General features: G+C 46.9%; 1 protein-coding gene across 1 annotated transcript in view; it reads right to left on the reverse strand.

Annotated features, from left to right (window-relative positions):
* The window catches only part of LOC144602098 (putative thiopurine S-methyltransferase), a 55,724-nt gene that overhangs the window by 11,650 nt on the left and 20,238 nt on the right, over positions 1-23,836 (reverse strand). Inside the window, exons 4-5 of the mRNA XM_078414806.1 lie at positions 20,017-20,149; positions 860-912 (exon numbers count right to left, since the gene is read on the reverse strand). Of these exons, the coding sequence (XP_078270932.1) occupies positions 860-912; positions 20,017-20,149 (186 nt within the window). The remainder of the gene's footprint in view (positions 1-859; positions 913-20,016; positions 20,150-23,836) is intronic.

The following is a 23,836-nucleotide window of genomic DNA, read 5'->3' on the forward strand; positions in this document are numbered from 1 at the left end:
AAGAGTCTGAGAAGTGACCTGAAAGAGATACATCTATATACTAAAACTCTCGTTTGCTTGTTTGTTTGTTCCTGAACTACAGCCATAACGGTACACGATAGCGCGACAATTTAAGGCCCACCTTACTCACTGTCATCCCTTTGGTGCTAATGGAAGAAGTTTCATTGAAATCGGTGTTATATTTTTCAAGTTATTCACATTTTAAAGTTTAAATCCATCTCCTTGGGAGGGGGGGGGGGAGTGGAGGGAGGATAAGGGGGGTTGAGGGGGATGGAGTGGGGGAGGGGGAGGGGAGGGTTAGGAGGAGAGAGTGAGAGGATAGGGTGCTGCACCAATGCAGGTGAGGTTTGGGCCCAACGGGTCTACTTGGCCTAATAAAATTGTAAAAGTCATAGATAGGGTGGTCAGAATCTTTTTCACTTGGGAGGGGCATCAAGAGGGTATAGGTTTAAGGTGAGTGGAAGGGTTTTTAAAGGGGATTCAAGGGAAATTTATTTTTTAAACTGTGGTAGATATCTGCCAGAGGACGTGTTGGAAGAGACATTTAGACAGGAACTGCAAAAGGCATGGCGTACAAAGATAAGGACCTAATAGAAACATAGAAAAATAGATGCAGGAGTAGGCCATTCGAGCCAGCATCACCATTCAATATGATCTTGGCTGATCATCTAAAATCAGCACCCCATTTCTGCCTTTTCCCCATATCCCTTGATTCCTTTAGCCCTCAGAGCTAAATCTAACTCTGTCTTGAAAATAGGGGCAAATGGGATTACAGTAGATGGCAAAAAGGTTGGCTCATATTGTGAATTGAAGCACTTCATCCCTATGCTGTATAACAATGAATTAATTTAGTCCTCACCTTGATAAATTAAAAATATCACAGTTATACAAGGAAATACGTTGATCAGAACTCTGGAATAGAAGAAAAGGATTATTGGTTTTAAAAACAAGAAATTTTGAAATTGATCTTTCTTCTCACCCCAATAGACAATAGGTGCAGGAGTAGGCCATTCGGCCCTTCGAGCCAGCACCGCCATTCAATGTGATCATGGCTGATCATTCTCAATAGGATGCATTTGCATTCTCAATAGGATGCAGTTGCATTATCAATAGGATTGTACTCCTTTGGTCAGATGAAAGCCTGATTAGCAATTACATGCCTTTCTATGGGTAAAAATACTAAACTCCGTCATCAAAAAGAATGAATACAAGGCGAGGCCAGGTGTAATTTCTTCATTTCTCTCTAGTTCCCTCACCTGTCTCCTACCCAGATAACATATCCTTGCAGGTTGAAGCATTTAAAATTGGAAAATACTTCTAAAGGAGGTTCATCTAAATTATCTTGTATTATGGTGGGTGGAATAATTTTTTTTTTAAATGTCCCCCCAATTCTCAACTCTTCAATCCTTTTGTTTCACATCTTCTGTCTTTTAGAGTCATAGAGTGATACAGTGTGGAAACAGGCTCTTTGGCCCAACTTGCCCGCACCGACCAACATGTCCCAGCTACACTAGTCCCACCTGCCTGCGTTTAGTCCATATTCCTCCAAACTTGCCCTATCCATATATCTGTCCAACTGTTTCTTAAACGTTGGGATAGTCCCAGCCTCAAAAAGCTCGTCTGGCAGCTTGTTCCATACACCCACCACCATTTGTGTGAAAAAGTTACCTCTCAGATTTCCATTAAATCTTTTCCCCTTCACCTTGAACCTATGTCCTCTGGTCCTCGATTCCCCCACTTTGGGCAAGAGACTCTGTGCATCTACCTGATTTATTCCTCTCGTGATTTTTTACACCTCTATAAGATCACCCTTCATCCTTCTGCACTCCTAGGAATAGAGACCCAGCCTACTCAACCTCTCCCTATAGCTCAGACCCTCTAGTCCTGGCAACATCCTCGTAAATCTTCTCTGAACCCCGTTCAAGCTTGACAATATCTTTCCTATAACATGATGCCCAGAACTGAACACAATATTCTAAATGCGATCTCACCAACGTCTTGTACAACTGCAACATGACCTCCAAACTTCTGTACGCAATATTCTGACAGATGAAGGCCAATGTCCCAAAAGCCTTTTTGACCACCTTATCTACCTGCGACTCGACCTTTAAGGAACCATGCACATGAACTCCTAGATCCCAATGCTCTACAACACTCCCCAGAGTCTACCGTTCACGGTGTAGGTTCTGCCCTTGTTAGACATTCCAAAATGCAACACCTCACCTCACCTCTCTTGCCTTTGTCCAACCATCTGCCTATTAAAAACCCTCCTCACCTATATCAATTTATTACTTGCCAGGCTTTGCTCTGCCCCTCCTCTCTTCCAGCTTTCTTCCCACCACCACAATCAGTCAGAAGAAAGGTCCAGACCCGAAACATCACCTATCCATGTTCTCCAGAGATGCTGCCTAAGCTGCTGAGTTACTCCAGCAATTTGTGTCGTTTTCCAAACGGACCAAGGGGAATAGATAGGCGTTTCTGCAGCCGCAAACGAGACTCCAGGATGGTATGTTGCCTCCCTGGTGCAAGGGTCAGGGATGTCTCTGAGCGGCTGCAGAACATTCTGGAGGGGGAGGGTGAACAGCCAGTTGTCGTGGTGTACATTGGCACCAACGACATAGGTAAAAAACGGGATGAGGTCCTACAAGGTCAATTTAGGGAGCTAGGAGATAAACTTAAAAGTAGGACCTCAAAGGTAATAATCTCTGGATTACTACCAGTGCCACGTGTTAGTCAGAGTAGAAATAGGAGGATATTTCAGATGAATACGTGGCTTGAAAAATGGTGCAAGGGGGAGGGATTCAAATTTCTAGGACATTGGAACTAGTTCTGGGAGAGGTGGGACCAGTACAAACAGGACGGTCTGCACCTGAGCTGGAATGGAACCAATGTCCTTGGGGGAGTGTTTGCTAGTGCTGTCGGGGAGGATTTAAACTAATGTGGCAGGGGGATGGGAGCATGAGCAGAGAGACAGAGGGGTGCAAAATTAGGGTAGAAGCAATAGGTAGCAAGGTGAAAAGTAAAAGTGGCAGGCAGACAAATCCAGGGCAAAAATCAAAAAGGGCCACTTTTCAACATAATTGTATAAGGGGTAAGAGTGTTGTAAAAACAAGCCTGAAGGCTTTGTGTCTCAATGCAAGGAGCATTCGGAATAAGGTGGATGAGTTGAATGTGCAGATAGTTATTAATGAATATGATATTGTTGGGATTACGGAGTCAATTATAAAAGACGAAATTGCTGAGCATTTGGATAGCAGTAACGGGATCATTCCGAGTCAGCATGGATTTACGAAGGGGAAATCATGCTTGACAAATCTACTGGAATTTTTTGAGGATGTAACTAGGAAAATTGACAAGGGAGAGTCAGTGGATGTGGTGTACCTCGACTTTCAGAAAGCCTTCGACAAGGTCCCACATAGGAGATTAGTGGGCAAAATTAGGGCACATGGTATTGGGGGTAGGGTACTGACATGGATAGAAAATTGGTTGACAGACAGAAAGCAAAGAGTGGGGATAAATGGGTCCCTTTCGGAATGGCAGGCAGTGACCAGTGGGGTACCGCAAGGTTCGGTGCTGGGACCCCAGCTATTTACGATATACATTAATGATTTAGACGAAGGGATTAAAAGTACCATTAGCAAATTTGCAGATGATACTAAGTTGGGGGGTAGTGTGAATTGTGAGGAAGATGCAATAAGGCTGCAGGGTGACTTGGACAGGTTGTGTGAGTGGGCGGATACATGGCAGATGCAGTTTAATGTAGATAAGTGTGAGGTTATTCACTTTGGAAGTAAGAATAGAAAGGCAGATTATTATCTGAATGGTGTCAAGTTAGGAGGAGGGGGAGTTCAACGAGATCTGGGTGTCCTAGTGCATCAGTCAATGAAAGGAAGCATGCAGGTACAGCAGGCAGTGAAGAAAGCCAATGGAATGTTGGCCTTCGTAACAAGAGGAGTTGAGTATAGGAGCAAAGAGGTCCTTCTACAGTTGTACCGGGCCCTGGTGAGACCGCACCTGGAGTACTGTGTGCAGTTTTGGTCTCCAAATTTGAGGAAGGATATTCTTGCTATGGAGGGCGTGCAGCGTAGGTTCACTAGGTTAATTCCCGGAATGGCGGGACTGTCGTATGTTGAAAGGCTGGAGCGATTGGGCTTGTATACACTGGAATTTAGAAGGATGAGGGGGGATCTTATTGAAACATATAAGATAATTAGGGGATTGGACACATTAGAGGCAGATAACATGTTCCCAATGTTAGGGGAGTCCAGAACAAGGGGCCACAGTTTGAGAATAAGGGGTAGGCCATTTAGAACGGAGATGAGGAAGAACTTTTTCAGTCAGAGGGTGGTGAAGGTGTGGAATTCTCTGCCTCAGAAGGCAGTGGAGGCCAGTTCGTTGGATGCTTTCAAGAGAGAGCTGGATAGAGCTCTTGAGGATAGCGGAGTGAGGGGGTATGGGGAGAAGGCAGGAACGGGGTACTGATTGAGTGATCAGCCATGATCGCATTGAATGGCGGTGCTGGCTCGAAGGGCTGAATGGCCTACTCCTGCACCTATTGTCTATTGTCTATTGTCTATTGTCTATTGACATGGCTCCAGGGTGACCAAGGCTGGGAGCTGAACATCCAGGGATATTCAATATTCAGGAGGGATAGACAGAAAGGAAAAGGAGGTGGGGTAGCGTTGCTGGTTAGAGAGGAGATTAACGCAATAGAAAGGAAGGACATTAGCTTGGAGGATGTGGAATCGATATGGGTAGAGCTGCGAAATACTAAGGGGCAGAAAACGCTAGTGGGAGTTGTGTACAGGCCACCTAACAGTAGTAGTAGAGTTGGGGATGGCATCAAACAGGAAATTAGAAATGCGTGCAACAAAGGTAAAACAGTTATAATGTGTGACTTTAATCTACATATAGATTGGGTGAATCAAATTGGCAGAGGTGCTGAGAAAGAGGATTTCTTGGAATGTATATGGGATAGTTTTCTAAGCCAACATGTAGAGGAACCAACGAGAGAGCAGGCTATTCTAGACTGGGTATTAAGTAATGAGGAAGGGTTAGTTAGCAGTCTTGATGTGCGTGGCCCCTTGGGCAAGAGTGACCATAATATGGTTGAGTTCTTCATTAGGATGGAGAGTGACTTAGTTAATTCAGAAACAACGGTTCTGAACTTAAGGAAAGGTAACTTTGAGGGCATGAGACGTGAATTGGCCAAGATAGACTGGCAATTGATTCTTAAAGGGTTGACGGTGGATATGCAATGGAAGGCATTTAAAGACCGCATGGATGAACTACAACAATTGTTCATCCCAGTTTGGCAAAAGAATAAATCAGGGAAGGTAGTGCATCCGTGGCTAACAAGGAAGATTAGGGATAGTATCAAAACAAAAGATGAAGAGTACAAATTAGCAAGAAAAAGCAGCCTACCAGAGGACTGGGAGAAATTCAGAGTCCAGCAGAGGAGGACAAAGGGCTTAATTAAGAAAGGGAAAATAGATTATGAAAGAAAACTGGCAGGGGACATAAAAACTGACTGCAAAAGCTTTTATAGATATGTGAAGAGAAAAAGATTAGTTAAAACAAATGTAGGTCCCTTGCAGTCAGAAACAGGTGAATTGATCATGGGGAACAAGGACTTGGCAGACCAATTGAATAACTACTTTGGTTCTGTCTTCACTAAGGAAGACATAAATAATCTGCCAGAAATAGCAGGGGACCGGGGGTCAAATGAGATGGAGGAACTGAGTGAAATCCAGGTTAGTCGGGAAGTGGTGTTAGGTAAATTGAATGGATTAAAGGCCGATAAATCCACAGGACCAGATAGGCTGCATCCCAGAGTGCTTAAGGAGGTAGCCCCAGAAATAGTGGATGCATTAGTGATAATTTTTCAAAACTCTTTGGATTCTGGAGTAGTTCCTGAGGATTGGAGGGTAGCTAATGTAACCCCGCTTTTCAAAAAGGGAGGGAGAGAGAAAACGGGGAATTACAGACCAGTTAGTCTAACATCGGTAGTGGGGAAAATGCTACAGTCAGTTATTAAAGATGGGATAGCAGCACATTTGGAAAGTGGTGAAATCATTGGACAAAGTCAGCATGGATTTATGAAAGGTAAATCATGTCTGATGAATCTTATAGAATTTTTCGAGGATGTAACTAGTAGAGTGGATAAGGGAGAACCAGTGGATGTGTTATATCTGGACTTCCAGAAGGCTTTCGACAAGGTCCCACATAAGAGATTAGTATGCAAACTTAAAGCACAGGGTATTGTGGGTTCAGTATTGATGTGGATAGAGAACTGGCTGGCAGACAGGAAGCAAAGAGTAGGAATAAACGGGTCCTTTTCAGAATGGCAGGCAGTGACTAGTGGGGTACCGCAAGGCTCAGTGCTGGGATCCCAGCTATTTACAATATATATTAATGATTTGGACGAGGGAATTGAATGCAACATCTCCAAGTTTGCGGATGACACGAAGCTGGAGGGCAGTGTTAGCTGTGAGGAGGATGCTAGGAGGCTGCAACGTGACTTGGATAGGTTAGGTGAGTGGGCAAATGCATGGCAGATGCAGTATAATGTGGATAAATGTGAGGTTATCCACTTTGGTGGCAAGAACAGGAAAGCAGACTATTACCTGAATGGTGGCCAATTAGGAGAAGGGGAGATGCAACGAGACCTGGGTGTCGTGGTACACCAGTCATTGAAAGTAGGCATGCAGGTGCAGCAGGCAGTGAAGAAAGCGAATGGTATGTTGGCATTCATAGCGAGGGGATTTGAGTCTAGGAGCAGGGAGGTTCTGCTGCAGTTGTACAGGGCATTGGTGAGACCACACCTGGAGTATTGCGTACAGTTTTGGTCTCCTAATCTGAGGAAAGACATTCTTGCCGTAGAGGGAGTACAGAGAAGGTTCACCAGATTGATTCCTGGGATGGCAGGACTTTCATATGAAGAAAGACTGGATAGACTCGGCTTGTACTCGCTGGAATTTAGAAGATTAAGGGGGGATCTTATAGAAACTTACAAAATTCTTAAGGGGTTGGACAGGCTAGATGCAGGAAGATTGTTCCCGATGTTGGGGAAGTCCAGAACAAGGGGTCACAGTTTAAGGATAAGGGGGAAGTCTTTTAGGACCAAGATGAGAAAGTTTTTTTTCACACAGAGAGTGGTAAATCTGTGGAATTCTCTGCCACAGAAGGTAGTTGAGGCCAGTTCATTGGCTATATTTAAGAGGGAGTTAGATGTGGCCCTTGTGGCTAAAGGGATCAGGGGGTATGGAGAGAAGGCAGGTACGGGATACTGAGTTGGATGATCAGCCATGATCATATTGAATGGCGGTGCAGGCTCGAAGGGCCGAATGGCCTACTCCTGCACCTATTTTCTATGTTTCTATATTTCTATGTTTTGTGTGAACAAACATCAGTGGTTCCCTGTTTCTACATATTATAAATGTTAGTGTTAAATGTAATATTATTAATATAGTTCTCAGCATGAAACAACCGCACAGATTTAACAGTGCACAAAGTTTACGTGGACTGAATTTAAATATATTTCAATATACATTTTTGGGTTTTTGCTACTTAACAAAAACTTAACTTTTAGCAAATGGTATTGCAGATGCTCCCCCTTACGATGCTTTGACTTACTATATTTCGACATTGCAATGGTGCAAACGGCAGCGAGCCGCAGCTCACTTCCGGCCACCTGATCACGTGTGTTCAATGCATTTCGACTTAGGATATTTTTGGTTTCCGATGGGTTTCTCGGAATGTAACCCCATCGTAGGTTGAGGAGCACCTGTGAGTTGTACTCTGAATGTTGCTAAATGCACAGAAACAGTGTCGGAGGCAAATTGATACTAACAGGTTTATAATCCAGTAATATCACATATTGTTGCTATAAACTTCATAGATCATTGTTACAACACATTTTTTGTCTTGAAATCCTGAAAGCTAAAGCTAAGTAAGTGTTAAACTAAATCAAGAATAAAATGGCATGAAAATAGAAATATGACCAATTAAGTATTGCTGTTTAGGTAAACAAAAGTGAAAGAGTTAAAGTAATTAAAAAAGAAACAGGTCACAAAATGGTTGCCTGCTTCTTCTTGCACATTGTAAATTGCTTAGCTAAGCAGAAAGGTTTAACCTTGAGAAATACAGCATGTACTTCAACATGAAAAAAAACCTGACCTTTAGTTGGCTTTGCTGTAAAAAAGAATAAGCTGGGATTGCATTATTAAGAGAAAAACTGACCAACTGATGATTTTTTAATACCTTAAATGGACATGGTCTTATTTCCTTTACTACCTTGTATGGGCATGATGTGAATGGTGTCACCTCATTCACTGATAAGAAAAAGATTTAACTATACCGTTTTGTCCTTTGTTTCGGAGAGTGGGACACGAGGTGAGATTGGGTATCTGAAGACACATGGTGTTGACCTCCCCACTCCCGCCTGGCATAATAAAGACTTTACTGTTTTACCACTAACTTTGTTGCATTGTTGTCTGTCTAGAGAAAACAAACTTTAACATTGATGTTGTCGGCAGGATCTCACTGGTACCAACTCCAACAACTGAGTAAGAGGCTGCAGTTTGGCTGGGACCTCGAGGGGAGTAAAAAGTGCACAATCGGATCCATTGAGTCTGAGCTCCTGAACGAGTTCCTGGGAACACTGTGGTCCCTCGTCTGAGGTCGATCTGGTTCCTGCTGAGATCCTTTAGACAGACAACATAGGTAAGACAATTCTTTGTGATATAAGGTGAGATATCACATGTGTTGATGGGAGAGAGTGAAAAATTTCTTAAAAAGATTGGTCAGGTCGGATGTTATCCGTGAAAAAATTCTTTAAAATGGGACAGGCTCTTAATAAGAGCGATGGGGGAGCTCCGGTACAATACATTGGTCATCTGGATCCAGAAAAATGTAAAGATCACCGACAATTGTCAACTTCATTAACAAAAAGGCTGGGAAATGTTACAATTAGAATGCCAGTGGCGAGATGACCAAGAAAAAAATATGAAAGAAAGAAAAATTAAGCACTGAAAAAGGTCGTAAACAATTGAATATTAAGAAACAACCGGTTAAGAAAAATATCTCCGGAGACCCCTTGCCTGGCATAGCGACCCTGTTTATAGAGGAGGACGAACAAGGGTGTAGACCTCCGCCCTTTGCGCCCCCACTCCAGGGAGCCCAGGGTCTCTACCCTGCCTCAACCCAGGCTACAGCCCCTCCCCCAATTAGACAAAGAGAAGTCGAGTCAGAAAAAGACCGAGAAAGAGCCGAGAAATGTATGGAGGAAGGAGAAGTAATCGAGACAAGTTTTGCGGAGGGAGTTAAAATACACCCGCAAAAGACAGCAAAAAGAGTAATGCCAATCAGAGCTATGGTAAACCTCTGAGCCGAGGAAAACAGACAGCCAGACACCATAAGGATATGTTGTTGTTGTTGTTCGTCTTTCGGGTTCGAAGATGACCATGACTTCACTTTCAGTTGGAGGATTGGTGACTGTGGGTCCTGAAGTGACTGGTGAGGCCAATCCGGGCCCGGAAGGCACGCCCACACGTAGGACACAAGTGGATGGGTGCTGCAGTGGAAGTGGAGGTAGCCCGGGCCTTGCGCGCGGTGCGTTTCCTCTGGGCCTCTGCAGTGCGTCTGTTCTCTGCTGCACGTGCTCCTGTGGTAAGCTTGCTACGCCAGGTTGGACAGTCCAGAGCAAGAGACTCCCAAGTACTGAGGTTGATGTCCAAGTCTTTGAACGACACTTTGAGGCAGTCCTTAAACCGTTTCTTCTGTCCTCCTACTTAGCGCTCGCCCTGACACAGTTCTCCATACAGAAGCTGTTTTGGCAGTCGACTCTCGGGCATTCTGACGAGATGGCCTGCCCATCTGGCTTGGGCTTTCCGTAGGAGGGTGTGGACGCTGGGAATTCCGGCCCGTTCCAAGACCACTGTGTCGGGAATTTTGTCCTGCCACCTGATGTGAAGGAGTCTGTGTAGGCAGCTCAAGTGAAAGCGGTTGAGCTGTTTGGCAGTCCAGGTCTCACTGGCATTGAGAAGAGTGGTGAGTACCACTGCACGGTAGACCTTCAGCTTGGTGGTAAGGCTGAGTCCTCTCCGCTCCCAAACATTCTCACGGAGTCGCCCAAAGGCAGCGCTGGCCTTGGCAATCCTGTTGTTAACCTCAGCGTCAATGTTCACCACTCGCGAGAGTGTACTACCCAGATAGGTAAAGCTGTCGACTGCCTGTAAATTCTGCCCCTTCACCGTGATGTGTGGTTCCTGGTAGGGCTTTCCAGGCGTGGGCTGGTACATAACTTCAGACTTTTTGGTGCTAATAGAGACCAAAGTTGTCACAGGCCTGTGAGAAGCAGTCCATTTCATGCTGCATCTTCTGCTCTGGCGTTGAGGGCGCAGTCATCAGCAAACAAAAAATCTCTGATGATGGTCTCCTTCACCTTTGTAACAGCTTGCAGGCGCCTGAGGTTGAACAGCCTGCTGTCAGTCCTGTACCTGATGTGTGTTCCATCCTGGCAGTCACGGAAGGCATCGGTCAGCATGGCAGAGAAGACCATGCTGAAGAGTGTAGGGGCAAGAACACAACCTTGCTTCACGCCGTTTGTCACTGGAAAGGCTTCCGACTCGTCTCCACCATAAGGGTATACAGGGCTTGGAAACCACAAGACATGTTGGTAATAAGAGATAAGTATTCTCCTTGACCAAATCTTTACTGGACCCCAGTGAGGGGCACGCTGACAAGAAAACCTAATGGGTCACGAAACCTGGGAGGCGTTACACGGAGCGACAGGCTGTGGGTGGATGCTACTAGCTAGAGATAGACAGAGCGAAACGCTGGGAACAGGAGAACAAAGAAACACTGTCAAAATGGTCACGTGATGGACATCTGGCGAGAACAGAACTGCAAGTAACCATGGCTGAGCACTATGGCCTTGAAGATAGTGTGTGGGAACGGTTGTTTATTCAGCACTTGGATGAGTGACAACTCAAAATGATTGACTTTAGAATTGTGAGAGCCTTTTTAAGGGTTGGTTAATGGATTCTGGACGTGGCCTTACACACCAAGCAACTGAAGTTACCCTCCTGAGCAACCCGTACCTTACCTTCCATCATTGCACCACAATTAATCCTTAAGCATTTCTTACAGAACCACCCGAACATCGCGAAGAACCACTTCATGACTGTGCATTGGCAAATGAACTATTAACCACAGTCCGACAGGACCTTCAGGATACTCTTCTCAAACATACAGATTGCAATTGGTTTGTGGATGGATCCTCTCCGATTCCCGAAAATGGACACCGAACCTCGGGTTATGTGATAGTTGCAGACAACGGGGCCATAATAGAAGGCAGGTTCCAAAACGATCTCTCCGCCCATCAGGCAGAACTTTATGCTCTCACTAGCGCGTGCATTCTGGGCCAACAAGCCACTCAACATCTATACTGATTCTCAATATGCCTTCGGCATTGCCCATGATTTTGGAGCCCTCTGGAAGCATAGAGGTTTTTTAACGTCTTCCGGCACTCCTACTAAATACTCCCTTTATGTAACCAATCTGTTACTGGCCCTAACTCTCCCGTATCGATTAGCTATTATTAAATGTAGTGCACACACACGAGGCACAGATGAGGTTTCTAAAGGAAATGCCCTCGCCGACGCCACTGCTTGGCGTCCCACTCCCTTAACATTTTCCCCTCTGAACAAAGAGTTTTGACAAACAGAATGGCTCTGCCAGATATGGGTGAAGTTAAGTTAATGCAGGTGGACGCTTCTGCCGGGCAAAAACATCTTTGGAAACAAGAGGGCTGTGCCATTGATACCCCAATGGGTCTCTGGTTCACCCCCTCTTGGACAAGTTTGTGTACCTGATGCATTCTTACCTGTACTGTTAACCTCCATACACCCCCTTACTCATGCTGGAAAGGGGGGGATGACCAAAGAAACATGGTGGCACTCGAAATTCGGCAAGAGTCACTCTGAGTGTGGGATATGCCAGCGGAGCAATCCTGGTATGGCAGTAAAAGGTCCAAAGGGAGTCACTCCAATGCCATCCCGCCCTTTTGAATGCATACAGATACATTTTATTAAAATGCCGCGTGCAGTTATAAATATTGTTTAATAATTGTTGATTTATTTAGTAGACGGATTGAAGCCTTGCCTACTACGAATAACAGCAGAAACAACTGTTACGTTGCTGCTAAAATAAATCATACCCCGCTTTGGTTTGCCAACCACTATCAGCTCCAACAATGGTCCTCACTTTATAGCCACTGTTAATAAGGAAATATGCCAGCATTTTAAAATCAAGCAACAATTTCACTGTGTTCATCATCTGCAGGCTTCTGGTATAGTCGAAAGGGCAAATTGGTGACTCAAGACCAAATTGACTAAGTTGATGGAGGAAATGGAGCAGAGTTGGATTAAGGTCCTTCCCCTCGCTCTGTTTGAGTTGAGAGTTTCTCCACACAGTATTACTAAACTAACTCCTGCCGAGATCATATATGGGCGACCATTACGTACTACTTGGAGTGCATTTACCAGTACAGAAGTTAGTTTTGAGCTACATGCTCTTAGTGAGTTAATTACGTACGCACAGCAATTGACCCAAATCTTGTCAGTCTTGCATTCACAGGAATTGGAGACGCAGAGAACACTGCCGGCTGACCATAACGGCGAATCCATACAACCAGGAGACTACGTACTAATAAGAAATTGGGATTGGGAGAAACTAGGAGAACGGTGGAACAGGCCCTGCCAAGTACTACTGACTACACCTACCGCAGTGAAAGTCGCTGGATACACCTGACTGACTACAAGCGCATCGGGAAAGCAAAAAGATAACAGCAGGGATCGTATGGTCTGTAAAGATGGGACTGTTGATCTATGTTGTTATCCTGGGAGTGGCCCGGATGGGCTGGACCCAAGGAGATAATGTATATCTATCCCTCGGCTATGAATTTGCCCGTCGTAGTAGTGCTAGTGCTTGCTGGATATGCACCCACGTCTCTCATAACAGTAAAGGGGGGATACCCCTGGTAGCCATCTCTTTTAACAAAACTGACGATTGAGCAGCTTCCCGTTTCCTAAATGAGACGCAGAGTCGGGAATCAGTCTTTAAAGGGATGGTACGTTCCCCCATTCAAATCTGGATGGAAAGCAATCTAAACTAGAGCCCAGAAAATTCCACGGCTGAGACTATCTACCTCCTACCCAGAAAGAAAGACTAATGCCATCTGCTATTGTACTAACAAAGGAAGCGGGGTGTTTCTGGGAAACAGTTCCTGTGACACCTTGGGTATATTTGATCCTCCTAGACCTCTTAATGGGACTTATTTGGTGTGTGGTTCATGGGCTTACCCTTGGTTACCAGGAATGCCACCTAGTGACATGGGATCGTGGGGAAGGCCCAAGCCATGGCGTGGCTGTTGTTATCAGACCTACATAGTCCTCCACATGCGTATGGTGCCACAGCTGACTGAGTTATCCTTTCCCTTACAGGCTAAACGAGGCACGTCTAAATCAGAGCAATTCTGGCTGATTGCCTACCCATCCTACGGGACAGCTTGTGCCTCCCGAGAATTGATATCTATGGCCTCGGTAATGGGGACATTGGCTGATGACACTGCGGCCCTGCAAAATCGTATGGCACTGGATTTTATTCTGGCCAAGGAAGGAGGGGCCTGTGCCATAATAGGACGGGAATGTTGTACTTATGTTCCCGACGAGTCCTCTAATATTACCAACTTAGCTGCCTACATATTTCAGGAGGTCCATAAAATCAAGAAGATTGGAAGCCAGATGCATGGCTATTATGGTGAGGGCAGCTTATGGCCATTCAGCTGGTTAGGAGGTCTCTGGGGGTCCATAGTGTACTGCGGTTTGATTTTTATACTAATAATTGCTTTGATATTTGTAATACAGTGTATCCGACCAAAATGTGTTTGTGGGGACTTTAATTGTTATCATGTTATGATAAAAGGAGGGAATGAAAGAGTTAAAGTAATTACAAAAGAAACAGGTCAAAATGGTTGCCTGCTTCTTCTTGCACATTGTAAATTGCTTAGCTAAGCAGAAAGGAGATAAGCTGTGTTTAACCTTGAGAAATACACCATGTACTTCTACATGAAAAAAAACTGACCTTTAGTTGGCTTTGCTGAAAAAAATAAGCTGAGATTGCATTATTAAGAAAAAAACTGATTTTTTAATACTGTAGCGACCATAGAGAATGGTCCAGGTCGTCGAACCCTCGGATTGGCCAGCGAGGTCACGTGGGAACGCGACCATGGGGATTGGTCCAGGGAGCGACATCGCTGATTGGCCAGCGATGTCATGTGCGCGTTTGGCGCCCGATTTACCAGTTCGGCGAAGTCTTCGAAGAAGACAGTAAGTTTGTGATGGTTGTCCTTTACCTTGTTGTTTAACTCTGTATTCGAATATTGCGGCTGCAATAAACTTCTTCTACAACCAACAAGTTTCGGACTCGCCATATTGGTGACCCCGACGTGATCTGGACGATCACCGAATAAACAGGAACCCGACGCCTCGTTGACGATGGCCGCTCCGGGCACACCGGAGTCAAGCGCGGCAAGCGTTCATCTTCCGTTGTTTTGGACGCACGCACCGCAAGCTTGGTTTATCCACACCGAAGCTCAATTTCATATAAAGAAAGTGTCGGACGAATCCACGATGTACTACTACCTCGTCAGCGCCCTATCGCCGGACACAACCAAGCGCGTGATGCGGTTCATCGTGGATCCACCTGCGGAAAACAAGTACGAGGCCATGAAGAAAGTATTACTGCGAATCTTCGGGTTTAATAAGCATGGTGGTGCGGCAAGACTTCTGCACCTACCGGATCTTGGAGATCAACTGCCTTCCGTCCTCATGTCTGAAATGATGATGCTAGCCGGTGAGCATACGGATTGCCCTATGTTCGAACAGGCATTCCGCGAGAAACTTCCCGAGGATGTCCGACTGCTGCTCGCGGATTGTTCTTTTAAGGACCCCGAAGCATATGCAGCGAAAGCGGACGCGCTCATAGCGGCAAAAAACAAGGCAAGTGGTTCGATCAACAAGGTCTCGACATCAGTGACCACGCCACAGCGACGGCAAGATGGCGCCACATCTCCCGCCAATTCTCCGAAAGCCCGCCAAAAAGATCCGCACAAGCGCGGCTGGTGCTATTATCACCTACGATGGGGTAACGAATCCCGCAACTGCCGTTTGCCTTGTACCTTCGCGGGAAATGCCTCGGCCGATCGTACATAGGGGCAGTTACGATTGGCCAGAACCGGCGCCTCTATGTCCATGATCGATTCACGGACACAGAATTTTTGGTAGACACGGGAGCCATCGTCAGCATAGTGCCGCCGACCGACCTCGAAACCAGATCGGGTAAGACAGGTCCCACCCTCATCGCGGTTAATGGCAGCCCAATTCGCACTTTCGGTACACGGAAGATGTCCCTTGTGTTAGGCCTCCGCACGTACGAATGGCCATTCATCATAGCCGACGTCAAACAAGCGATCCTGGGCGCAGATTTTCTCTGGGCTTTTTCACTGGTTCCTGATGTCCGCGGTAACGACCTCCGACCCTCCGCCGAAGATGAGCACGTCGCTCCGACAATCGCCTCCTCGCCCAGCCCTACTGTCCAGGCGCGGCCCCCGACTCGTATGCTGCGATTCTGGCAGAGTTTCCAGAGCTGCTCATCCAACGTTTTGACACGCCTTCGGCCAAGCACGGCGTGGTCCATCACATCCGCACCGAAGGCCCTCCCGTTTTCGCTCGGGCCAGGAGACTACCGCCAGACAAACTGGTGGTGGCACGGGCGGAGTTCAGGAAAATGGAGGAAATGGGAATTGTCCGTCAGTCTGACAGCCCGTGGGCCTCGCCGTTACATATGGTCTCCAAGGCATCTGGGGGGTGGAGACCATGTGGCGATTATCGGCGTCTCAATGCTGTCACCACGGCTGATTGCTACCCCATACCGCACCTACAAGATTTTTCATCTGGGCTGGAAGGAGCGGTGGTGTTTTCCAAAATCGATTTGGTGCGAGGATACCATCAGATTCCGGTGCGACCGGAGGACATACAGAAAACTGCAACAATTACTCCGTTCGGGTTGTTTGAATGGTTGCGTATGCCTTTCGGTTTAAAGAACGCGGCACAGGCTTTCCAGCGACTGATGGACCGCGTGGGCCGGGGTTTACCCTTTTTGTTTATTTATTTAGACGACATCCTGGTCGCCAGCCCCTCAGTGCAGGAACACCAGGCCCATTTGCGGACCGTGTTCCAGCGGCTCCAAGACCACGGGCTCATTATCCAACCCTCCAAATGTCAATTCGGCCTTCCTGCTCTTGATTTCCTAGGGCACAGAATTACCCCTGCCGGCGCCTCCCCTTTGCCCAAGAAGGTGGAGGCTATCCGGGCATTTCCCAGGCCCACCACAGTAAAAGGGCTACAGGAGTTCGTAGGCATGGTTAATTTCTACCATAGGTTCGTTCCGGCAGCTGCGCGAGTCATGCGCCCACTTTTCCAATGCCTTGCAGGGAATCCGGTAGAGTTGATATGGTCCCCGACCGCAGAGTCGGCTTTTACAGCAGCTAAGGCAGCCTTGGCAGACGGCACCATGTTGGTCCATCCGAGCCCCTCCGCCCCCACGGCCCTGACGGTTGACGCCTCTGACGTGGCGGTGGGCGGGGTTCTGGAGCAGCAGGTCGGTGGCCGTTGGCAGCCTTTAGCGTTTTTCAGCCGGCAACTAAATTCGGCCGAGCTGAAGTATAGCGCATTTGACCGAGAGCTTCTGGCTCTCTATTTAGCTGTTCGTCATTTCAGGTACTTCCTCGAGGGCCGCCCATTTGTGGCCTTTACGGACCACAAACCATTAACATTTGCTTTTTTGAAATTGTCTGACCCATGGTCGGCCCGCCAGCAGCGGCACCTGACTGCTATCTCCGAATTTACCACCGATGTCCGTCATGTCGCGGGTAAGCTTAATGCCGTTGCTGACGCCCTGTCTAGACCTGCTTTTTCCCCTATTTCGGCGGTGGACTGCGAAGTGGATCCCCAGGAGCTTGCGGAGGCACAGCTTCTGGCGGATACCGTTTCGGCTTACCGGTCCACCACTTCGGGATTGAAGTTGGCCCAGGTAGCTTGTGGGTCGGCGGGCACAAAAGTCTGGTGCGATGTTTCTCTTCCCCGTCCCAGGCCGGTAGTACCGCCCTCCCTTCAGCGCCGGGTTTTCGATGCCATTCATGGGCTGGCGCACCCGTCCATCCGCTCCACCTCTGCCTTGGTAGCAGCGAGGTTTGTCTGGCATGGCCTACGGAAACAGGTAGCGGGGTGGGCACGTTCCTGCGTGCCCTGTCAGACCGCTAAAGTCCAGCGCCACGTCCAGCCCCCCGTACAGGATTTCGAGGTCCCGGCTGTTCGTTTTTTCCACATCCACGTGGATTTGGTCGGGCCCTTGCCTTCCTCCCGGGGCTACACCCACCTCCTCACGGTGGTGGATCGGTTCACCCGGTGGCCAGAGGCTTTCCCATTGTTTGATATTTCGTCAGCGTCTTGTGCTAGGACTTTGGCCCTTCATTGGGTAGCTCGTTTCGGGGTCCCGGCAGTTATTACCACTGACAGAGGACCACAGTTCACTTCGTCCCTCTGGGCCGCGCTTGCAGAACTGTACGGGTCCAAGTTACAACCCACGACTGCATATCACCCCCAGGCAAATGGACTCGTAGAAAGGTTCCACCGCCAACTTAAGGCGTCCCTCAGTGCAAGGCTTGAAGGCCCGGACTGGGTAGACCAGCTCCCTTGGGTTCTGTTGGGCATCCGGACTGCTCCCAAGCTAGATCTCGGTGCGTCGTCCGCAGAGCTAGTATATGGCTCGACACTTCGAGTACCCGGAGATCTGTTTCCGGACCCTTCAGACCAGCTGCCCACAGTCCCATCAGTGTTAGCGTCTCTCCGGGAACGGGTGGGCTCCCTGGCTCCAGTTCCGACTTCACGTCATGGGTGTCCCATGGTACATGAACCGCCTTCCCTGAAGGACTGTGAGTTCGTTTTTCTGCGAAAAGATTCCCATCGCGCCCCGTTGCAGAGGGTCTATCAAGGGCCGTTCCGGGTTTTGCGTAAGGGAACGGCTACCTTCACCTTAGACATGGGCGGCAAGAGTGAGTTCGTCTCGGTGTCCCGGCTCAAACCTGCCCATTTGGATCCGGATCAACCAGTCCTGGTCGGTCAAACCCCTAGGAGAGGCCGACCTCCGTTAGTTTCGCTCAGTCCAGGACCCCCCGTTCCGACAGTCCCTCCAGGACCCCCCGTTCCGGCAGCTCCTCCAGGAACCCCCGTTCCGGTAGTTCCTCCAGGACCTCCCATTCCGGCTGTTCCGCCAAGTCCGGAACCCCCGGCTCCTGTGGTTCAGGCTGTCCCTCTCCGTACTCGTTATGGTCGCGAAATCCGGCTCCCTGCTAGGTTCCGCACCTCGGGTTCTGGGGGGGGTCATGTAGCGACCATAGAGAATGGTCCAGGTCGTCGAACCCTCGGATTGGCCAGCGAGGTCACGTGGGAACGCGACCATGGGGATTGGTCCAGGGAGCGACATCGCTGATTGGCCAGCGATGTCATGTGCGCGTTTGGCGCCCGATTTACCAGTTCGGCGAAGTCTTCGAAGAAGACAGTAAGTTTGTGATGGTTGTCCTTTACCTTGTTGTTTAACTCTGTATTCGAATATTGCGGCTGCAATAAACTTCTTCTACAACCAACAAGTTTCGGACTCGCCATAATACCTTAAATGGACATGGTCTTATTTCCTTTACTACCTTGTTATGAGCATGATGTGAGTAGTGTCACCTCATTCACTGATAAGAAAAAGATATAACTAAATTGTTTTGTCCTTTGTTTCGGAGAGTGGGACACGAGGTGAGCTTGGGTATCTGAAGACACCCAGTGCTGACCTCCCCATTCCCGCCTGGCGTAATAAAGACTTTACTATTTTACCACTAACTTTGTTGCATTGTTGTCTGTCTAGAGAAAACGAACTTTAACAAAAGTACATCAGGACTTTAGTTACTTATTCCTCTCAAAGAATTAGAACATACAACAAGTTACAGAAATTAAGTTATACTTTTGTAATGTTTGATTCCACTAAAATCGCCAACATTTAATCACTTTATGTCAAGAGCAAACAGTGCAATCAAACAACTCACAAGTCTCAGTAGGGGAAAATGGTGGAGAAAGATGGGAAAAACAAGAAACATCAAGTTTACATATTGCAAGGCAATATGCAGCCTATGAAATACTGCAACTTCAGCCGATAAATGCATTTCAAAATCTGTATCTTTCAGCCACAGACCTCACCAGATGTTAAAAAGAATAGCAACCTGTTGTACTAACCATTTGTCTTTGCCATTCTTTTTATTTTGTTATGAAAGTTTCATATTGGTGTTCCTCAACCTCGGGCTAAAATTACACTGACTTTCATCTTTGCAGCTGTAGATTTACAGAATGCATAAGAAGGAACTGCAGATGCTGGTTGACATCGAAGGTGGACAAAAAAGGCTGAAGTAACTCAGTGGGTCAGGCAGCATCTCTGGAGAAAAAGAATAGGTGACGTTTCGGGTCGAAACCCTTCATCTGACTGAGAGTCAGGGAGGGGGTAAATTTACAGATCTTGATCTGAGATCCACTGTCAACTCTGAGGAATCTCAACAGGGTTCTGCACCATGCAGACACCAGCAACGAAATACCGCTAAGGAATAAATATCAAAGCTCAACCAGCAGCTCAGAACTTCAGTGTTTAAACAGGAGTCCTGATCTTGTGCAAATCATTTGTAAATAAAGTTGCCAGCAAAATTCTGTGCTACTGTGAGCTCCAACTTTATTTGATACTGACGTGCAGATAAGATCAAATACATATGAGGTTGTAACAAAATTAAAATATAATGATATCCGCGTAATAAAAGAATATATTCTTGGCAAAATAAATAATGACTAAAAATGGAAATGCCCCAACCTTAAATACTTCTGCACCTGGTATTTCTGGTACCAGCTCCTGCGTGTAGGACAAATTTTGCTCTGTGAAAAATTGTTCAATTGCTGTTTTAGAAATTTCCACACCAACAACCTTATGTCCTTGGTCATGAAGCCTAGAGAGAAAGAATATGAAGAGATACAACACTATAAAAAACAAACTCTATTTACATACATAATTCCCCTAGGACATCACACAAAAGTGCTTTTGAGGTTATGTGGGGGTAAGATAGCAGCCAATTTACAATGAGGTTCTACATACATCAATGAAATAAATTACAAGCTCAACTGGATGAAGGGATTAAAAGTACCTGTGGTGTATTTACCATTTGAGTTTTTGTGTTTTGGCAGCTGAGCCTTGCCGTAGTTCCGGGTATAAAGCATTGTGGGATACCTGTATTACCACTCTGGTGGTGTTGAAGTAAAGCGGCCATATGTTGTATGCTAACCCGTCTCACTCGTCGATTCTTATCATAATACACCACAGTTAAAGTTGGCGACGAGGATAAAACAAGCAGAAAATGCCTATCATAGGTTCCATAGGGGAGTTCGCCCCGAAGACGGAGTCTTGGTCGGCGTATGTGGAACGTTTAGAGCAGTTTTTTGAGGCTAACGACATTGCAGAGGAGAAGCAAGTGGCTACTCTGTTAAGTGTGATGGGAGCATCTACATATGGTCTGTTAAGGAACCTGGTGCAGCCGCTGAAGCCAAAAGATAAGTCCTACGGCGACATTGTGAACATTTTAAAGACTCATTTTGAACCCAAGCCGTTGCTTATTGCGGAGAGATTCCACTTTAACCGATGCAACCAGCGGGCGGACGAGTCTGTGACCAGTTACGTTGCGGAGCTGAAACAGTGTGCAGTTAACTGTGAGTTTGGAGCGACGTTGAACGAGACGCTTCGTGACCGTTTTGTCAGTGGTATTTGTAACGAGGCAAGCCAGCGCCGGCTGTTGTCGGAGTCCAACCTGACTTTTGCACGGGCATTTGAAGTCGCCCTCAGCATGGAGACTGCAGAGAGAGACACGCAGCAGCTGCGGGGACATGAGGCGCGTCCGAACCAAGTGCATAAAGTGGATGCGCACACGGCTAAGCAAACGGGGAAGAACTGCCACAGATGTAACGGCAAAAATCACAGCCCACAGTTGTGTCGCTTTAAAGTGTTACAACTGTGGTAAAACCGGGCATATTAAAAGAGCATGCAGAGGAAAAGTGGCGGCGGCACCGACACAGAGCAGATATAAACGACAGACTGATAAAAACACAAAGTATGTGGAGGCAGAAGAAATAGTGTTGCCCATATTTTCATTAGTAAATGGCAAAAACTGTAAACAAGCATACAGGGCATGTTTTGTGGTTAATGGCAAAGAAGTCAAACTAGAAATTGACACCGGAGCTGCCGTGAGCATCATCTCAGAGGAGCTGTTTCAGACCACCTTTTTAAAGCAACCACTTGGGCTTGCTGAAGTCACACTGAAGACATACACAGGGGAGGTTATTCCTGTGTTGGGACAGTTTGAAGCCACTGAAGCTATGAGAGTCAGAGTGAGCAGCTACCAATGATTGTGGTAAAGGGAGCAGGACCAGCTTTGTGTGGAAGGAACTGGTTAAAAAAGCTCACCTTAAACTGGAAAGAAATTAAACATGCCAGTGACAAGTCTCATCAGGAAGACATAAAGCATATTAAGGAAATGCCTCACCTGACATCAATACAGGATGTACTGGAGTTACACTCTGAAGTGTTTAAAGATGAACTTGGCACTCTGCGTGATGTCAAAGCAACAATTCTGGTGGAACTAGGGGCCCGCCCAAAGTTTTGCAAAAGCCGCCCACTGCCATTTGCCATGAAAGCACGGGTGGAGGCTGAATTGGACCGACTGGAAAAGGCCAACATAATTACTCCAGTCAAACATAGTGAATGGGCAGCACCCGTTGTTCCTGTTGAAAAAAAGGACCATACCATTCGTCTGTGTGGAGATTACAAACTCACTGTAAACCAAGCTGCCACCACAGAGACTTATCCCTTGCCACGGATAGAGGAGCTGATGGCAACCCTCAGTGGAGGAACAGTGTTTTCAAAGATCGACCTCGCCTCAGCGTACCAGCAGGTACTTCTGGAGGATGAATCAAAAAAACTGTTGACCATTAACACACACCGAGGCTTATTTGTCTATAACAGACTGGCTTTTGGTGTGAGCGCAGCACCCTCCATCTTCCAAAGAATCATGGAGAACCTCATGAAAGATCTGGATGTAGTGGTGTATCTGGATGATCTCCTCATCACAGGAAAAACTGAACAAGAGCATCTGCAAAACCTGCATAAAGTGCTACAGAGACTGCAGGAGAGCGGACTGAGAGTCAGGGAGTCAAAGTGTGAGTTTGGAAAGAAACAAATCGAATACTTGGGTCATGTGTTAAACAGCCAGGGCATCCAGCCGTCACCGGAGAAAGTCAGAGCAATAAAGGATGCACCAGCCCCCACCTGTGTGAAAGAGCTGAGAGCTTTCTTGGGACTAGTGAATTATTATGGACGGTTCATGCCCAACCAAAGCACCGTGCTTGCTTCCCTGTACAGGTTGCTGAAAGACCAGGTGTCGTGGGAGTGGAAAAGTCGAGAGCAGAAAGCTTTTGACAAGTGCAAATCGCTGCTCACAAGTAACAAGATCCTGGTGCACTATGACCAAAAGCTTCCTCTCACTCTGGCCTGTGACTCCTCAGCGTATGGCATTGGAGCTGTCATACAACACAAAATGCCTACAGGGGAGGAGCGCCCCATCGCCTTCTCATCACGCACATTATCCCCTGCTGAGAAGAAATATTCTCAGATTGAGAAAGAGGGACTGGCGCTCATTTTTGGTGTAAAGAAGTTTCACCAGTACCTGTGGGGGAGGAAATTCAAACTTGTGACTGATCACAAACCCCTGCTAACACTGTTTGGAGAACGCAAAAGCCTGCCCACCATGGCTGCAGCTCGAATCCAAAGATGGGCAATGATTCTCTCTGCCTATGATTATCACATTGAGTACTGTGCTTCAGAGAAACATGGTAATGCAGATGGCCTCTCAAGAGTTCCGCTGCCTGACACAAACGACGCAGGGACCACAGCCGTCACTGACAGCGTATACACACTGTTAACTGAACATCTTGAGCAGGCTCCACTGAACGCAGACCAAGTGGCACGTGCAACACGCACAGACAACGTGTTGTCAAAGGTGCTGAAATTTGTCATGGACGGCTGGTCTGCTGAAGTGGATGAGACTCTGAAAGCTTTCCACACGCGTAGATGTGAACTTTCAGTAGAGCGAGGATGTGTCCTGTGGGGCACCAGAGTGGTGATTCCTGAAAAATTGAGAAAAACTGTGTTAAAGGAGCTGCATTCTGGCCATCCAGGAATTGTGAAAATGAAAGCACTAACACGCAAGTACGTATGGTGGCCTAAAGTTGATGCAGAGGTGGAGCAAGTTTGCAGAGCATGTGAGTCATGTCAATTGGAGCAGAGGATGCCTCGTCAGGTGCCTTTGCATCCATGGGAATTTCCTGGCCAGAGCTGGAAAAGACTACACATAGTCCTTGCTGGTCCATTTTTGGGACACACTTTCATGTTGGTGGTGGATGCTTACTCCAAGTGGTTGGAGGTGTTTAAAATGTTTAGCATCACATCACAAGCCACTATCACACGACTGAGAAGACTGTTCGCAGCTTATGGATTGCCGGAACACATTGTCACGGATAATGGAACGCAGTTCACGTCAGAGGAATTTAAAAACTTCATGCAGCAGAATGGAATCCTTCATTCTACAAGT

Source organism: Rhinoraja longicauda, chromosome 2, assembly GCF_053455715.1.
Source record: "Rhinoraja longicauda isolate Sanriku21f chromosome 2, sRhiLon1.1, whole genome shotgun sequence".
Lineage (NCBI taxonomy): Eukaryota > Metazoa > Chordata > Chondrichthyes > Rajiformes > Arhynchobatidae > Rhinoraja > Rhinoraja longicauda.